A 15,857-nucleotide genomic window follows, 5' to 3' on the forward strand; every position below is an offset into this window, starting at 1 on the left:
TAAGAAATAAACGCCCAAGTATGGCCTGTGTCTAGGAAATCTGATAAAACCAATGATAAAATATTCTGGTGGGACTTTACATTACAAATCCTTCATTTTTTATGTGGTGGCTTGATTTCTTTATGTTTAGTTTTAGAATTTTACATGTAATGGAAATTGTTTTTTATTCCGTTCCCTTCGTTGTGTATGCAGCTTGTCTCTGTTTTCTGTTTCAAGTTAAGACAATGAAGGGAAATCAAAACGGTGAAAGAAACACCAAAAGGAGTATATGAAACTAAACACTAGAATAATTCGAACATTACAACCCTAGTAGAATTGGTTAAGGTTAGTGAAATTATATGATTTTGTAGCAACATCCATGGAGTAACTCATTGGTCAAATACAAAGAAGAATACTATGAACAAGTGTAAAAATCTTATACTAAGGTGAATACGAAAACAAAGTATAGATTGACAAGATCATTAAGGCTACCGTAAATACTTTGCAGTGATTAATTTAGTCAGTAGCAGTACAGGAATAAGCGAAATGTCATCTCTTAAAATTTAACAGTTTTGAAGAAAAAATATTTGCTCCGAAAGGCTATGACAAAAACATCGGCTACATTCAAAAGAGGAGAAGAAATATAATAAAACATATTATATATATATGCATGAAATGAATGTTACTAAGGTTGGTCTTTGTTGTCTCTGAATTCTTAACGTAGAATGATAATGAGACTTTGCAAAATGTCACTGTGTATGAAGTTCCTTGGTCTTAAGAATGTGATGCAAATGACAATCATATTCGAATCGTAGATTTTCTACATATTGCCGTTGTATGACATTCGGTATTCATTGCGGTAATTATTATTACTTGCATCAGTATATCCATATCTTGTTTGGTTCTTTTTTGCTTTGATATACAGGAGCTATAAGTAGGTCATCCCATTTATAGTTTTTACCCATGAACAATGATTGAATTTAGCTGAAATTCCGATGGTTGATTTTTTTTATTCAGCATCATAATTTCATTTTGGGTTTACATCAGCTTGTTTTTCTTTACTTGACTTGTATTTTCAGCAACTTTGGCTGCAATGCTTACCTCATATATTGATAACAAAATTTGGAATTATCAATTACACTCTGTATCTGTGGAACTGTTTGTTCATACGTCACCGTTACATCTGGGTTATATTTCGTAGTTTGTTCTGATGGTTTTGCAGGTTTCATTATGGTTATACCCATTCCTGGGGCTGTTTTCATATCACATTCTACCTGACATTGTAGAAATGGTGTTAAATTGGAACTGTCAATACATTACTATTAATGAAAAGTATGATATCCGCTTTGGTATTTATTATTTACTTAAAAGTGAGTCAACATGCCAGCCGTAAATGCGGGCCTATGGCACAATATATTAAACTACTAAGCTTGTTGTCATCTCAAACCCTTTTACAAATAAATTTACACACTGATATGTTTCAGATTGCAAAGAATTAAATTAAACGATACAATAAAAATATGCTTCACAATTTCTTTTGTATTTTATAAGTATACTCAGTGAAGCCACATGTAAGTTGAAAAGTAGTTTTATTCTGTCTTTATTGCACAAAATATATAAATCTAAACATAAAACATGTGCGAATAGTTGTGTTGAAACTATCTACATACATTGGATGAAAACTAGAGTGTGAATTATCTAAAGATAATTTTTTTATATTTAAAATATTAAAAAAAAACATACTAAAACACTATCCAAAGGTTCGGGACCGTCGGGATCTATTGTGTACTCTCCATTACCTGCACCCGGTTTCTTTTTCAGAATTTCATCGCATGTTTGTGGTATGGCTGTAATTGAAATCCAAGTAAATCATGGACCTGACAAAATTTCTTAACATCTACGGACAAAAACATTTTTGAAGGAACTGATATTTATCATCAATTAGCACCCAATTGCGCCCGTCCCTCCGTCCGTTACAAATCGTGTCCGTTGTCTTTCAATGTGAGCTTTTTATATTTGGCATGTGGGTAGTTCATCTAAAGACAATTTGTTGCGTACTATGAATATTGACCTATGACCTCGAACTCTGACCTCAAGGTCATTCATGTTTTTCACTGACAAATCGTGTAACATTTTTGTCTTTCAATGCAGGCTTTTGATATTTGGCATGTGGGTAGATCACATAAAGACAATGTATCGCATGCCATGGTTATTGACCTACGACCTTGACCTTTGTCCTCAAGGTCAAATTCCTGTTTTTCAAAGACAAACTTTTGTCATTTGATGTGGGCTTTTGATATTTGGCTTGTTGGTAGATTATGTAAATATGATGTGCCGTGTACCATGGATTTTGGTCAAATTCCTGTTTTTGTGACAAACTTGTGTCATGTTTGTTAAATTTTTCTCTTTCGATGTGGGCTCTTGATATTTGGTATGTGGGTAGATCACATGAATATGATGTACCCTGGATAGTGACCTATCACCTTGAACTTTGACCCCAAGGTCAAATTCCTGCTTTTTTTCAATGACAAACTCTTGTCCGGGCTGTAACTCTCTTGTCTTTTCATGTAGACTTCTGATATTTTGCATGTATATTAATTACATAAAGATGATGTGTCCTATTCATTGATAGTTGTTTATGACCTTGAACTTCGACTTCAAAGTCAAAGTACTGTTTTTTTTGTTGACAAACTCTTGTCCAGACTGTGACTTTAATATAGGCTTTTGATATTTGTCATTTGGGTTGATCACCTAAATCAAATTCATATATATGGCATAATTGCCATGGCGGGGCCAACGGAGATGGATTCCATCTCAATGATTTCTAGTTCAAATTATTCGTTTAACAGTGCTAGAATTACATATAAAATTCAACAAAAATTGAATGTAACCTTAGCTTTAATTTCAAAACTGGGTCATGTTTACTTGCAGAAAGAGTGTCCACCTTAACTGTGTGGCCAGATTCACGGTTTCGCTGAATCATGTTCAACACAAGTAAATATTAAGATAATTTAGTTAACATTTTTAGGTATTTTTCTTTTGGTCGTTTTGTTTACATATTACTCAACACTAGTACCCTGTATATAGACATTTCTTGTGGAAGTTTATCAGGCCAAATGAATTTCTATTCTGTTCTACTATTAGTTCAAGGTTAGCTAAAAAATGTGTTAATGTACTTTCTATGTCTAACTTGCATATACACGAGCTTGGTCTACATCTTCCAAAATTACTTTTACTTGATGTAATAGCAGGCTTCAAAAACGTATTCTCAGATGTTAAATGTTTACGAAATGAATTTATATACCCATAAAAATGTGTGGCTCTTATTGAATTTAAAATTTTATAATATTAATCAAAATTTTTTCCATATCGAAGTTTCAAGAAAATGTAGTCAATAGCAACTTGTTTAATGCCTCAGGAAAGTCAACGAGGCCCACTTTATTCCCAAAAAATAAAACTGGCTGATTTTTGTAGTGTGAAATACTTCCTTATATGTTTACATAAGTCAATTCTGGTCAATTTAGAATACAAAGCTTAAAACAAAAAAAAACAAGAAACAAACAAAAAAAAAACAACAAAAAACAAAAAACAAAAACAAAAAACAAAAACAAAAACAAATGCTGTGTACTGAGCTTATCAGAGAATTTTTTACGATTGATTCCAGTGGTACAGTGTTAATTGCAACCTTCATCATATAAGCCGATTGCGGTAACAAATTACAATGACAAAACTAACCTTTATTGATTGTATAAATTATATTTAATGGATAGCTATAATAAATTTTCCAAGCTTTGTTATTTATTAAATGGTTTTATATGAATATTTTAGTAAACCTATTACTTATAGAGATTCCTGTTGTATTTTGATTGTACATTTCCAAGCTCCACACTGTCGTTGGTTTCCTCTCTTACTATCTACTACAGACAGATCTTTCGAAATTCTCGGGAATTATTCAAATAAAACGTCGTTTGATAGTTGGATAACGTAGCGTAAAATTGTTCACTTTTTCCGACTTAGCAAGATTTCTGCATGTTCGAACAGGGCTGGCTGCAGCGTCAAGAGCGAATTCCGAACGTCAGACGCTGTTTCGGTGCTTTGTACATTACATTTACGCGTAGCCCATCCATCCGTACAGTCAAGCTGGTAAAATCCTAAATATGCGCATATCATAACAATAGGACTAATAGAATATATTTTAACGTTTGGTTAGTATAGACATACATGTGTCATTATTCACATATGAAATTATATCGTATCCACATTTGCGTAAATTTGTTTGTTTGTTTTTTTTTTTATTTTTTGTAATCCATAAAATCCCTGTCAACATACCTGTACATGTGTAACCATCGCCTGTGTAGCCGTTTTTACATTGACATTTGTAGCTACCAACGGTGTTTGTACACTCAGCATTGTCGGAACATGAGTCTGTGTCTGTAGCACATTCGTCTATATCTGGACAGTATATAAAAAATTAAATTGTAACATGTCAAGTTTAAAAAGTAATCAAGGGAACCAAGGTTATAGCGGTAATCAAAAGAATGTAATCCAGGGGCAAAGACCAGACATGGAAAACAGACAAACACAACAAAGAACATAAAGTAACTAAAATAATACATACAAAGTAACAAAAGCAAATGAGCAACTCGGACTCCACTAAAAACTGGGAGCATGGACCAGGTGCACCGGTAGGGTAAGCGTCCCCTGTTTTTCTAGAAACACCCGCCGAGTTGCTCACAAAGTCAAGTCCGGGGCAGTCGAAAGATGAAAGGAAAACTATGAAACGTTGAACAAGTCAGTTTTCATAGCGCAGATGGATACACAGTAACGATCAGGAGTTCATGATGACGACCATGAAACTTCTGTAGTGATGACTTCAATCTTGTAGCAACATAACCCTGTTCCAGAAGCCTATTTGTTGGAATTTTAGCGCGATACAAAAAGTCATAACATATGAGTTGTGATATGAACACTACATACACAGGAGCTGAAGGGATGTTGCCACAGATGAAAGGAAAGTTGACAATTCTGAATGAAAAGTCATCACGTTTGTCGTAAAGTTTGGACAATAGTTTTCCTTTACCCTCGATTTCTAAGTGTAAGTCAAGATATAAGGCTGGCTTCACAGTGTCTGTAGCATCCTTTATCTCAAGTTCTTTGGGTAGATGCGATGTATCAAATCCCCAAAATTAGGATTGTGTAAAGATAATACGTTATCTATATAGCGCAAATTGAGATTAAATGATCTAGCTAAACGATATTCTTTCTTTCGGATCAGATCAATTATAAAGTTAAAAGTAATATTTGAACATACTTGATGATCAAGAATTCGAACTAGAAGTCACATTTTATCATTCAAAATTGGTAACATTTACAGAAACATTTTTAATAAATGAGACTCAAAGCATTCTTACCCGTGCAATTAAATCTGCCGTCACCTCCGTAACCAGTTCTACAGACACAATCTTTCCCGTTACATCTCCCGTTTTCATGACAATCAGCGTTGATAGCACAGAACCCTGTAAAAGCAGAAAGAAATATTAATTATATGATAATATTGGTCATTTGCTTTATTTTCTTATAGTCAAAACGTAAAAAAAATGAAGAATGTGACTGACTCTTTACAACATAAACTATCATTAACAAGTAAATACTATCTGCCATTTTCCTGCTAATTTAGCTTTTAAAACAGCATTATTCAATTACAAAAATATTTAAGCTGTACTAGTAAATGGTCACTTAGTATTTAGTCTTATTGTACTATAGTATGTTTTATATCTTAAAGATAAACATACTAATGGTTAGACTAAGTAAGATGTACTCAAGGTAGCCCTATGGTTTCACACATATATCGCACATGAATAGTGTTAAATGGTAACCTCACTTACATTTGCAAGAGAAGCCATCGCCTTCGTAATTGTTCTTACACTGGCAAGTGAAATTCCCAATGTTGTTCGTACAGATTGCATTCTCGTCACACATACAGGATTCCATATTACTTTCACATGGCAGACATTCGTCAATATCTAAAAAAAAATAATAGAATTTTGTCTTTCCCCTGACTCGGTTTCTACAACTTTCTAATTTGTTCAGACGTAAGAAATTTATTAAAAAGTTGGAATAATAAAATATGACCATTATACAACGGGTTTTTTTTTATACATATGCTTTAAAGTTTTCCATACAATATGGTTTGTGTTCATGTAATTTTTCATGCCTACACCGTTTTCTGTGATGCAGCTGGCGAGGAAATGTCTATTTGTTATAGCATTGCAGCTTTACTGTTAGCTGCTGTTCCAACTTAATACCTATTCATGAACTAGGATAACTTAATAAAGTTATCGCTCGGGGTAAAATAATGCGGCATAAATAGTCAGTCCGTGGTAAAACAATGATAAAATGGAGTTTCCGTGATTATTTCGATTCTAATAGGACACTAACGGTATTTTTTTTTACAGTTTCGTGACCTATTACGGTAACCTTAGACCCAACATATTTGTCCATATTTGGCTGTACACTTTACGCTAGTTATGTCGGTTGAAATGGTCGCTAGTGAAACATTGCTTTGTATTTTTTATAATGAAGCAAAGGCCGAATTAAGTAGAACGATGTTAGATATGGCAATAGTCGTTTGCATTATAATTTCACAGTGTTCACATGTGGACAGGTACAATGTTTCATTCATTGGCGATTGTTATTGTTTGGTTTCATACATGATGGCAAATACTACCGAGTATATGTGTAAATGATTTTTAGAGAATATAATATCAGTTCACTCAAGCTACTGAAATGAATGAAGACAGCTGATACACATTGGAATGTTTCGTGTGATTGTTTACATGATTGAGGTGGACAGTAATTTACACACACACACACAAGCCACACCCAATAAGTCGCGTGCTGCTCATATATCAGTTGTGGTCTCAAAGCCTGTAAGGACGTCATACTAGATATGAAATTCATACACAGCTTGGTTAGTAATGTTACACCAAACAAAAAACCCCCCCCCCCCCCCCAAAAAAAAAAAAAAAAAAACAAACAAACAAACAAACAAATACAGTCCCCAAAATAGTTGTTAATGTGTTTAACAAAAACTTTGTACCAGTTAACCCAAACGAAATTGTGGCATTAAATGTCGAGAAAATAGGCAGTTGTATTTTTTTCCTTTCTGCAAAAAAATAACCAAATACGATATTTAATTTGCAATTGTACCCAACAAGAGATAAAATTTGATGCGTGAGCATTTGCATTCATATAGAAGAGTTTGAACCCATCTGAAATTTACATGAAAACTGATTTATTCAACGGGTCATAGTTTTCCTTTCCTCGTTTGTCTACCCCGGACTTGACTTTTTATGAGCAGCTCGGCGGGTTATTCTAGAAAAGCAGAGGACGATTATCCTACCGGTGCACTTGGTCCATGCTCCCAGTTTTTAGTGGAGTCCGAGTTGCTCATTTGCTTTTGTTACTTTGTATGTACGGTTTTAGTTACTTTATGTTCTTTGTTGTATATGTCTATTTTCCATGTCTGGTCTTTGTCTCTGGATTACATTCTTTTGATTACCGCTATAACATTGGTTCCCTTGATTACTCTCTTACACAAGTGAAGAAAAAATATGTTCAAATTTTGTGTTAAAACGGTGTTGACTTTTCTAAAATCAACTAAAACGTGTTGTTCCTGCTAGAGAAAGTGTAATAAATACACCAAATTGATCTGTATTGCTCAACTATAAAACAAAGGTTCAGCTTTGATGAGAAAAGCTATTTCATGAAACGAAAATAAAAAAACCCTTGAAAATATGAAAAAAAACAACAACAAAATTGGGGAATAAAGTAAAGTTGACGGTATTTCTATACATACATTGGTTCACAGCTATTACCGGAGTTTACAAGCAATGCCGTTTAATAGATTCTTTTAAATGATGTTAAAAAACAGCAATGATTTCCTCGCAATGATAGTTATCAATTTAAACAATGAAAACATGTTGAAAAGAAACCGCTTAAATAAATTCATATCTTGACGAATAGACGATAAACAAAAAAATAAAAAAAAAACCCTATATTGACAGTATGTCGATATTTTTTTAAAAAATGAATCATTAGCAATTTTTTTTTCATCTTTATCTCATTAAATCATCTTGTCGCTATTATACACATTAACGACAGATGTTAATTACCATTAGCAATAGCAATAGGTGATGACGGTCATTATAATATAAAAGGTCATGCGTGATAAATCAGAATTTCATTAACTTTGAGTTTCATGAAGTACTTCAAACCTAGTTAAGTATTATTTTTAAAATGCACTCATCATAAGCATGATTATGTTTTGTATACCAAGACAATCTGAGTAATAAATCTGTCGTGATTATGTTCAAAATGATAAAGTCTTCCAAATGTCATCAAAATGGCATAGAGACTTGTCAGTGAGATAAACGGTAATTGGTTGAAATTTCTAATTACTAAACACATTACTTACTGAAATCAGACTATATCAATGCATGGGGACATGGTTGTATTTTACGGATTAGTTTATAAATTTCACCAGTAAAACAACATTCCGATGATGGCTAAGACAGAGTTTGAAAATACGTTGTACTACTTTATCATTTGTATTTTATTCTTCTTTAGTTTATATCCTTACCTTTACATTCATTGAATCCATCACCTTCAAACCCAGATTGACAAGCACAAAATCCGTCTTCACACATTCCATAAGAATGACAGTCTTCTTCCTTTAGACAGGATTGTTTTCCTGAAGAATTAGAGTTCAATTAAAGGAAAGCGTCTCAAGAACGAAATTGGATTGTTAACGGGTAATTGCGAGATTTTGGTTACTGAATCAAAAGCTAGCAACACGTAAAATGTATAAATCATATTAAAATTCCTTAAAAAAACGTGTTTTTGATCTACAAATGTCTAGAATCATTTGCATATTAAACCATAGGGGAAACGTTATCATAATTATTCCTTCCTATAAAAACGATGGGATTTGTCAAAATCTAGTTAGATTTAAACTGCAATTAGAAATTTACATTACTATCTTCTATAGCTCTTATTGTTACTGTTTTAATATGTTGTTCTTGAAAGCGAAATGAAAAAAGACTTTTTATGCTACTCTATCATAAATATAAAGGGTCCCGCAAATTCTTTAGCAACATCTACAATTCGACGAAGTCAATATTGAAGCATCTCTACAAGAGTTGTGGTCAAATCTTCATTTATAAAATATACGTGACCTGAAATTTGTATCAATTAGTCATTTAGATCATACAATGTAGATGTGTCAAGGTTAATCTCATTGGATTGGTTGTAAAACCCATTGCTCTGCGATGCTAAAAATATTAAACTGCATTAAATAACCAATCACATATGGAAGTTGTCAAATTGAGATTTCTCAGAAGTAATAAAAAACTTAAACTCAACTAAAATGCAAAAACTAGATTAAAACTATTAGTTTTCAAAAAGTGTGAAAAGGAGAAGTCAGGAAAGTCAACGCAAACGTTAGAAGGTATTTGTAATATGACTGTTAACTAGAGCAAGAAACGTTTATGGCGCGGAATGTGTGTCATAATTCGATATTATTGCTATTACATTAATATTTTTTGTGTATGCATTATTATTTCTGCATATGCATAATTCTATTTATGCAATCGCGTAATTATATCTGTATAATCGTAATTCTATTTATGCAATCGCGTAATTATATCTGTATAATCGTAATTCTATTTATGCAATCGCGTAATTATATCTGTATAATCGTAATTCTATTAATGCAATCGCGTAATTATATCTGTATAATCGTAATTCTATTTATGCAATCGCGTAATAATATCTGTATAATCGTAATTCTATTAATGCAATCGCGTAATTATATCTGTATAATCGTAATTCTACTTATTCAATCGCGTAATTGGTTCTGTGTATGCATAATTCTATTAATGAAATCATGCAGAATAAATTACCCGATTGCATTAATAGAATTAAAACGTTCTCTTTAAACAGAAACAGATGAAAACGGAGTTAAGGTGTTTCTCACAGATTATAAGATAATTTTATGTTACCATGACATCCAGTTCCATTTTTTAATCCGTCTCCGTGGTAACCTTCGTTGCAAACACATATAAAGCCATTAGCCGTTTCATTCTTTTCAATACAGTTGGCATTGTCATCGCACGATAATCCTTGGTGGACTGAACATACTCCTTCGGAGGATGACTCTGCAATAAAATTGGCATTTTTCTTATAATTCACGCATAAATGACGTTGTTTATTTTTTGATTAAAGAATTTATTCCAGCTTTTACAAACTTTCGCTAGTAACCGCATGTTAAGGGTATCATTGCAATTTCGAAAATTAGAATACGAAAATGCGAGTAAATGCCGATGTCATTCTAGCTTCAAAGTTCAGGAGTTCAGAAACAATGATAACGACTTTCTATTTCTTAAAGGAGGAAAAGACATCTTAATTTGTTTACGAGGTTAGTAAAGTATAAAATGAATGATGAAAATCCTAGTTTTGATAGGTTTATCCTTATTTCGGGGATTTGATACATCGCATCTACCCAAAAGAACTTGAGATAAAAGATACTACAGACACTGTGAAGTCAGCCTCATATCTTGACTACACTTAGAAATCGATGGTAAAGGAAAACTATTGACCAAACTTTACGACAAACGTGATGACTTTTCATTCAGAATTGTCAACTTTCCTTTCATCTGTGGCAACATCCCTTCAGCTCCTGCGTATGGAGTGTTCATATCACAACTCATACGTTATGCCAGATCTTGCCGAAACTACGCAGACTTTCTGTATCGCGCTAGAACTCTTAACAAATAGGCTTCTGGAACAGGGTTATGTTGCTACAAGATTGAAGTCATCACTAAAGAAGTTTTATGGTCGTCATCATGAACTCGTGGATCGTTATGGTGTATCCATCAGCACCATGAAAACTGATTTATTCAACGGGTCATAGTTTTCCTTTCCTCGTTTGTCTACCCCGGACTTGACTTTTTATGAGCAACTCGGCGGGTGTTTCTAGAAAAGCAGAGGATGCTTACCCTGCCGGTGCACCTGGTCCATGCTCCCAGTTTTTAGTGGAGTCAGAGTTGCTCATTTACTTTTGTTACTTTGTATGTTTTGATTTTAGTTACTTTATGTTCTTTGTTGTGTATGTCTGTTTTCCATGTCTGGTCTTTGTCCCTGGATTACATTCTTTTGATTACCGCTATAACCTTGGTTCCCTTGATTACTCTTTTATAGAGCCAAAGAAATTATTGCGATCTTTTATTCGTGTTGTTGGACGAATTTTCCTTTGCAATTAATGTCTTTATTTAAATTGAACAACATTAGTATTCCTAAGTAATATATAAGTTGACAGATTTGGTGTATGTTTTTTTCTTTTGACCGAATCCGTATCCTGTAGTTAGACGACAGATTCAAAGACACATCAAAGAATAAATAATTACTCCCAAAACTGAATATAGGTAATTAAATCCCATCACATCGAAGAATGGACAACATGTGTTATATATGAGGTTCCCCCTTGAAGATATAGGATTTCTTTTTTATATAAAACATAGTCAATAAATCTTTTCATAGAAGTATTAATAATGAATCTAAAGCATTTTTTCTTGGAGTTTAATTGTGATGTAACATTTTCAAATTGATCATAAAGTAATATATCGAATAACAAAATGCACTACATTGTATACTGTTTATTATTATGAGGAGCATTAGCATAAATGATAATTGGTATGTACTTCACATAAACTTATCGCAATATCATGTTAAATGTCATGATATGTATTCGTTACGTAACCATATTTTATGTCGTTCCTTCTTGTTAGTCATAGCTGTATATGCCAACACAGCATACTGAGCGTTGCATTCTGAGATCAGATTTGAAAGTCATAAATGATTTACTTTGAAAAGATAGGACAGTGGTGTGTCATGTATCTGCTTACATTCCCTGTGTTTCATATCATTTTGACGTTTATTGTATTGAACAATTTTTTCTTGGCTTTGGCCATCTCTCAACCTCTACGATCGAACCACTCAAAAACTAATGAATTGATGCAAAGTATGAAATGCACGACAGATATTAATTACACTTTCTTAAACTGTTGGCGTGTTTTAATGGCTGGAAAACATTTCATACCAAACAATACAGATATATTTATATCACCATTTTTTTTTTCGAATTAAAAAGGTTATACACTCACATATTTGACAATAGTTTTAACATTTATCATTGTCAGAGGGTTCATTTGATCATTTTGAATCCGTGATACACATTGTGAAAGTTCACGAATCGAAATCGAGTGTTAAAATTTGATCTACTGCGTCCATTACTGTTAAATTGTCAGTCACATACTAACCCTCTATTGTTATCTATGAACAAGACTTCGTCTATCTATCCCGTTTGTTGTTTGATTTTGGTGTGGTTTCCCTGTTTGAATGTCTATTTAATATCTCAAATACCTGTATTTTTTGCATTTGCATTGCTCATATTATTTCAAGACGTTTTTTTTTTGTTTGTTTGGTTTCTTTTTGCCGTGTTAATGAATTTAACTTAACGAAAAAATTTCGAAGCAGTACAAAATCAGACATTTTGCATCAACATATATCAATATTCGATAGAAATATGAGCTACATGAAAAATAAACGCGAAAGAACTATTAGGAAATTCAGTGTTTTAGTTAACTATAAACCAGCATAATAATTATTTAAAGTCAACCTATCACAATCGGAACTCCTCAGCCTTTCTAGTTACACAACAGAAAAACCTCGGAGGTACTAAGCGGAACAATTTGTCCGGAATTTGACCGATCCAATTCTAAAATAATAGTTTAAATGGTTTAACTTTTTACCATTACTTTTTTTCTTAGCTTCTCGCTTGGCGCCAAATTTCTTGACAGAGTTATTGTTCTTTCATTCTAGTGATATCTAGCCAATTTTTTAACACCACCTTGTGGATAGAACTACTTTGAGTCGCGTATGACTACAATTTCGTCAAATTTTACAAGAAGAAATTCTCCATTCTGCATCCGAGGTTATTTTTAGTGTAGCAGAAATTGCCTTGAAGTTCCGATTGAACTTTACAATTATAATGGCGTAATGAAGTAATAACGTACATTTACTAAGCTGACATAAGAAACGAACTTTAGCGGGCTGATAGAGTGTAACGGGTAGATAAACAAAGTTACTTTATGATACATACCTGACAGAGATATGATGCTAAATATTACAATCAAAACACATAAAGATTTCTGAAGGTCAGCCATGGCTTGGCTACCATGTAAGTAGATCTGTAAGCAAATCATCAAATTGGTAATTATTAGCAGGAAGACTTTACTGTCAACTTACAATGTTACTTGTTATATTTCTTGAATATTTTTTGTAGCAAATGAATGAATAACATTTATAAGCTTTGTCTATCGATGAAACTGGATATGATCACATTGACAATGACTAATGTTAAATAAATCTGGTTAATTGTTATAATAAAAAGTTTGTCTATTACCTCTAAATTCGAAATATTTGTAAATATTTTAAAACAAAAATACAAAAATGAAAGTAAGCAAATGAATTAAAGCGTTAAATCGACGTTTCATTGTAACTTTTATTAAATTTAAAAACTGCAAAGAAATATTTAATACAAAAAGCATTTATTTAAGGTCTTTCCGTGAATATTGATCACCTGATAAAGTTCAAAGTCATCAACGTAAATTCTTAGTGTAGTATAATTTTATTTCAGATGTGGAAATTATGAAAAAGAATATAATGGCAAATATGTAAAAAAAATAATAATAAAAAATATCGGGGTATTTATCAGATAGTTTGATTTTGTTTTCATTAAACAGTTTTAGATCACTTCCTAGAGTAAAGACTTGTTCATTAACATTTTAGTATATGGTATGAAATGCTGGTATTCTTTAAAACTTAAAAACTCCTGAAGAGTAATTGCATTTTAAATAAATATATTTAGGTATAAAAGTGCGAAATATTCAAGTTAAAAATCAAACTGAATGAACCTAAGGCGATTTGTACTTTTTTCAAAACGCAGCTGTTTGTTCTGTATTATTTTATTACCAATTAACTGTATAAGTCTCTTTACCTCTAATAACCTTGTAATTGCTTGTTTATCATATGACAATATAGCTTATAGCTATCATTTTTGCGTCAATGAAGACATCATAATTAATTTATATTTTATATATTTTATATATGGCTTTTTATTTTTCAATAGATTATGGTGTCATCCTGGCTAGGATGAGAAAACGACACAAAGTGAATTTTGTCAATATTTATATTTTTTAAGGTTAAACATTTTCTGTAGACAATACTATAGGAAAAATAGTATTATTTATTTCCCTGCATTAGGTTGACCACTCGTGTACCCTATTCAAATAAAAGAAAGTAGAACTTTTTATCAACCACCATCAAAAGTTTTAAGGTACCAGGAGTTTTGCATTTTCTTTTTGGTTCCGCACTCATTTGTAATATGCAGTCTTTTAAAAATTTCATAAACTATGCATCCCTGGATTGCATTCTTTTGATTACCGCTATAACCTTGGTTCCCTTGATTACTCTTTCCCTATAAACCATCTGTTTATAACTTTTTCAAACGCTTTAGTAAACGGATATAAAATCCGGAATTATCGCCGTGAACCAAAAAGAATTTAAATGGGTTAATTTCAATACTTAGGGCTATTGCATCAGTTAAAAAAATCATTGTCTTAAACACTGCAAACTATTCCAGAATTTAATTACATTGTGAGGTAGGAAGAAGTGTACTAGACGTCGTGTTACAAGAGTAACAATATATAAACTGGTGACTTATCTGAGGCAAACTGTCTCGACAAATAATCGAACACACTGATTAATTAAACTTGAAGCCGGATAATCAAATATCCCGTTTGTATCTAGTCAAGAAACCGTCCATTATTTTGATTAAAAAATGTATTTAAAAAAATCTATTCAGTTATTTGAAGTAGATGGTGTTTTGTAACAAGGTTTTTTTTATCCATCTTGTTATTTTAGTTATAGCGAATTTAATCTTTGATTTACTTTTACGCCACACTTTGTCTTGAATAATAAGACCACAAAAGCACACTAAGTCATTTTAGTAAGAAATGTTATTGCTATGGTTCATTAAATATAAAATCATACAGATGTATAAGATTCATGATGATTATTGAGAAAAAGAAGATTAAACAACTGAAGCAATAGAAATCTTTTGCTAACACATTTTGTTGTTAAATATGACAACTACTGGTAGTATTTTCTTTCTAAATGGAGTAAGAAAACAAACATCTAAATATAGATATGGTGTAAGCAAACTTAAGTTACCTTGATATTTAAACATTGTCACATCATTCTACAATATGTTTCCTTTAAAAGTGTTCAAAATATAAAGATAGCTGTTACCTACAGCATAAATAAAAGTAGTCATGTTCGTTTGAAAAGTGTTCTCATTGTTCAAATTCTGAACTACAATTAATACAGGTTAAATCTTACGACGTATTACTTATGAGGGTTTTTTTATGAAAGAATCTGTCCTAACAAATTCAGTAAAACAAGTTAATTCGTTCAAATATTTGCTTTAAAACATTATGCATTGAAGGTTTAATAACTTACCTGTTTGGAGTATTTCTCCAAAATTGTGGATTTCTTATGAATTTTTGTGTATCTGTAGTTAAGGTATTTTTAAAATAAAGTATTATACTATTGATTACATAGGTGCAAACATTCGAAATCACAATTACAAGAGCACATTGTTCTACTGTCTATAAAGTCTGTCAAAGATTATAATGTGTTATATCTTATACGTACAATACTTGAAAAAGTGTTTGAATGAAATTTGGATTAAGTTATAT

General features: G+C 32.1%; 1 protein-coding gene across 2 annotated transcripts in view; it reads right to left on the minus strand.

The window, feature by feature from the left end:
• The window catches only part of LOC148612376 (uncharacterized), a 76,099-nt gene that overhangs the window by 46,300 nt on the left and 13,942 nt on the right, over nt 1-15,857 (minus strand). For both annotated transcript variants that reach the window (XM_088593743.1, XM_088593745.1), the window contains exons 2-9: nt 13,199-13,286; nt 10,041-10,196; nt 8,621-8,731; nt 5,865-6,002; nt 5,391-5,495; nt 4,309-4,431; nt 1,723-1,826; nt 1,081-1,253 (exon numbers count right to left, since the gene is read on the minus strand). In XM_088593743.1, the coding sequence (XP_088449869.1) occupies nt 1,081-1,253; nt 1,723-1,826; nt 4,309-4,431; nt 5,391-5,495; nt 5,865-6,002; nt 8,621-8,731; nt 10,041-10,196; nt 13,199-13,262 (974 nt within the window). In that variant the 5' untranslated portion in view covers nt 13,263-13,286. The remainder of the gene's footprint in view (nt 1-1,080; nt 1,254-1,722; nt 1,827-4,308; nt 4,432-5,390; nt 5,496-5,864; nt 6,003-8,620; nt 8,732-10,040; nt 10,197-13,198; nt 13,287-15,857) is intronic.

The sequence above is a fragment of the Perna viridis genome, chromosome 7, assembly GCF_037379345.1.
Source record: "Perna viridis isolate PV_CMFRI_1.1 ecotype Kerala chromosome 7, ASM3737934v1, whole genome shotgun sequence".
Classification (NCBI taxonomy): domain Eukaryota; kingdom Metazoa; phylum Mollusca; class Bivalvia; order Mytilida; family Mytilidae; genus Perna; species Perna viridis.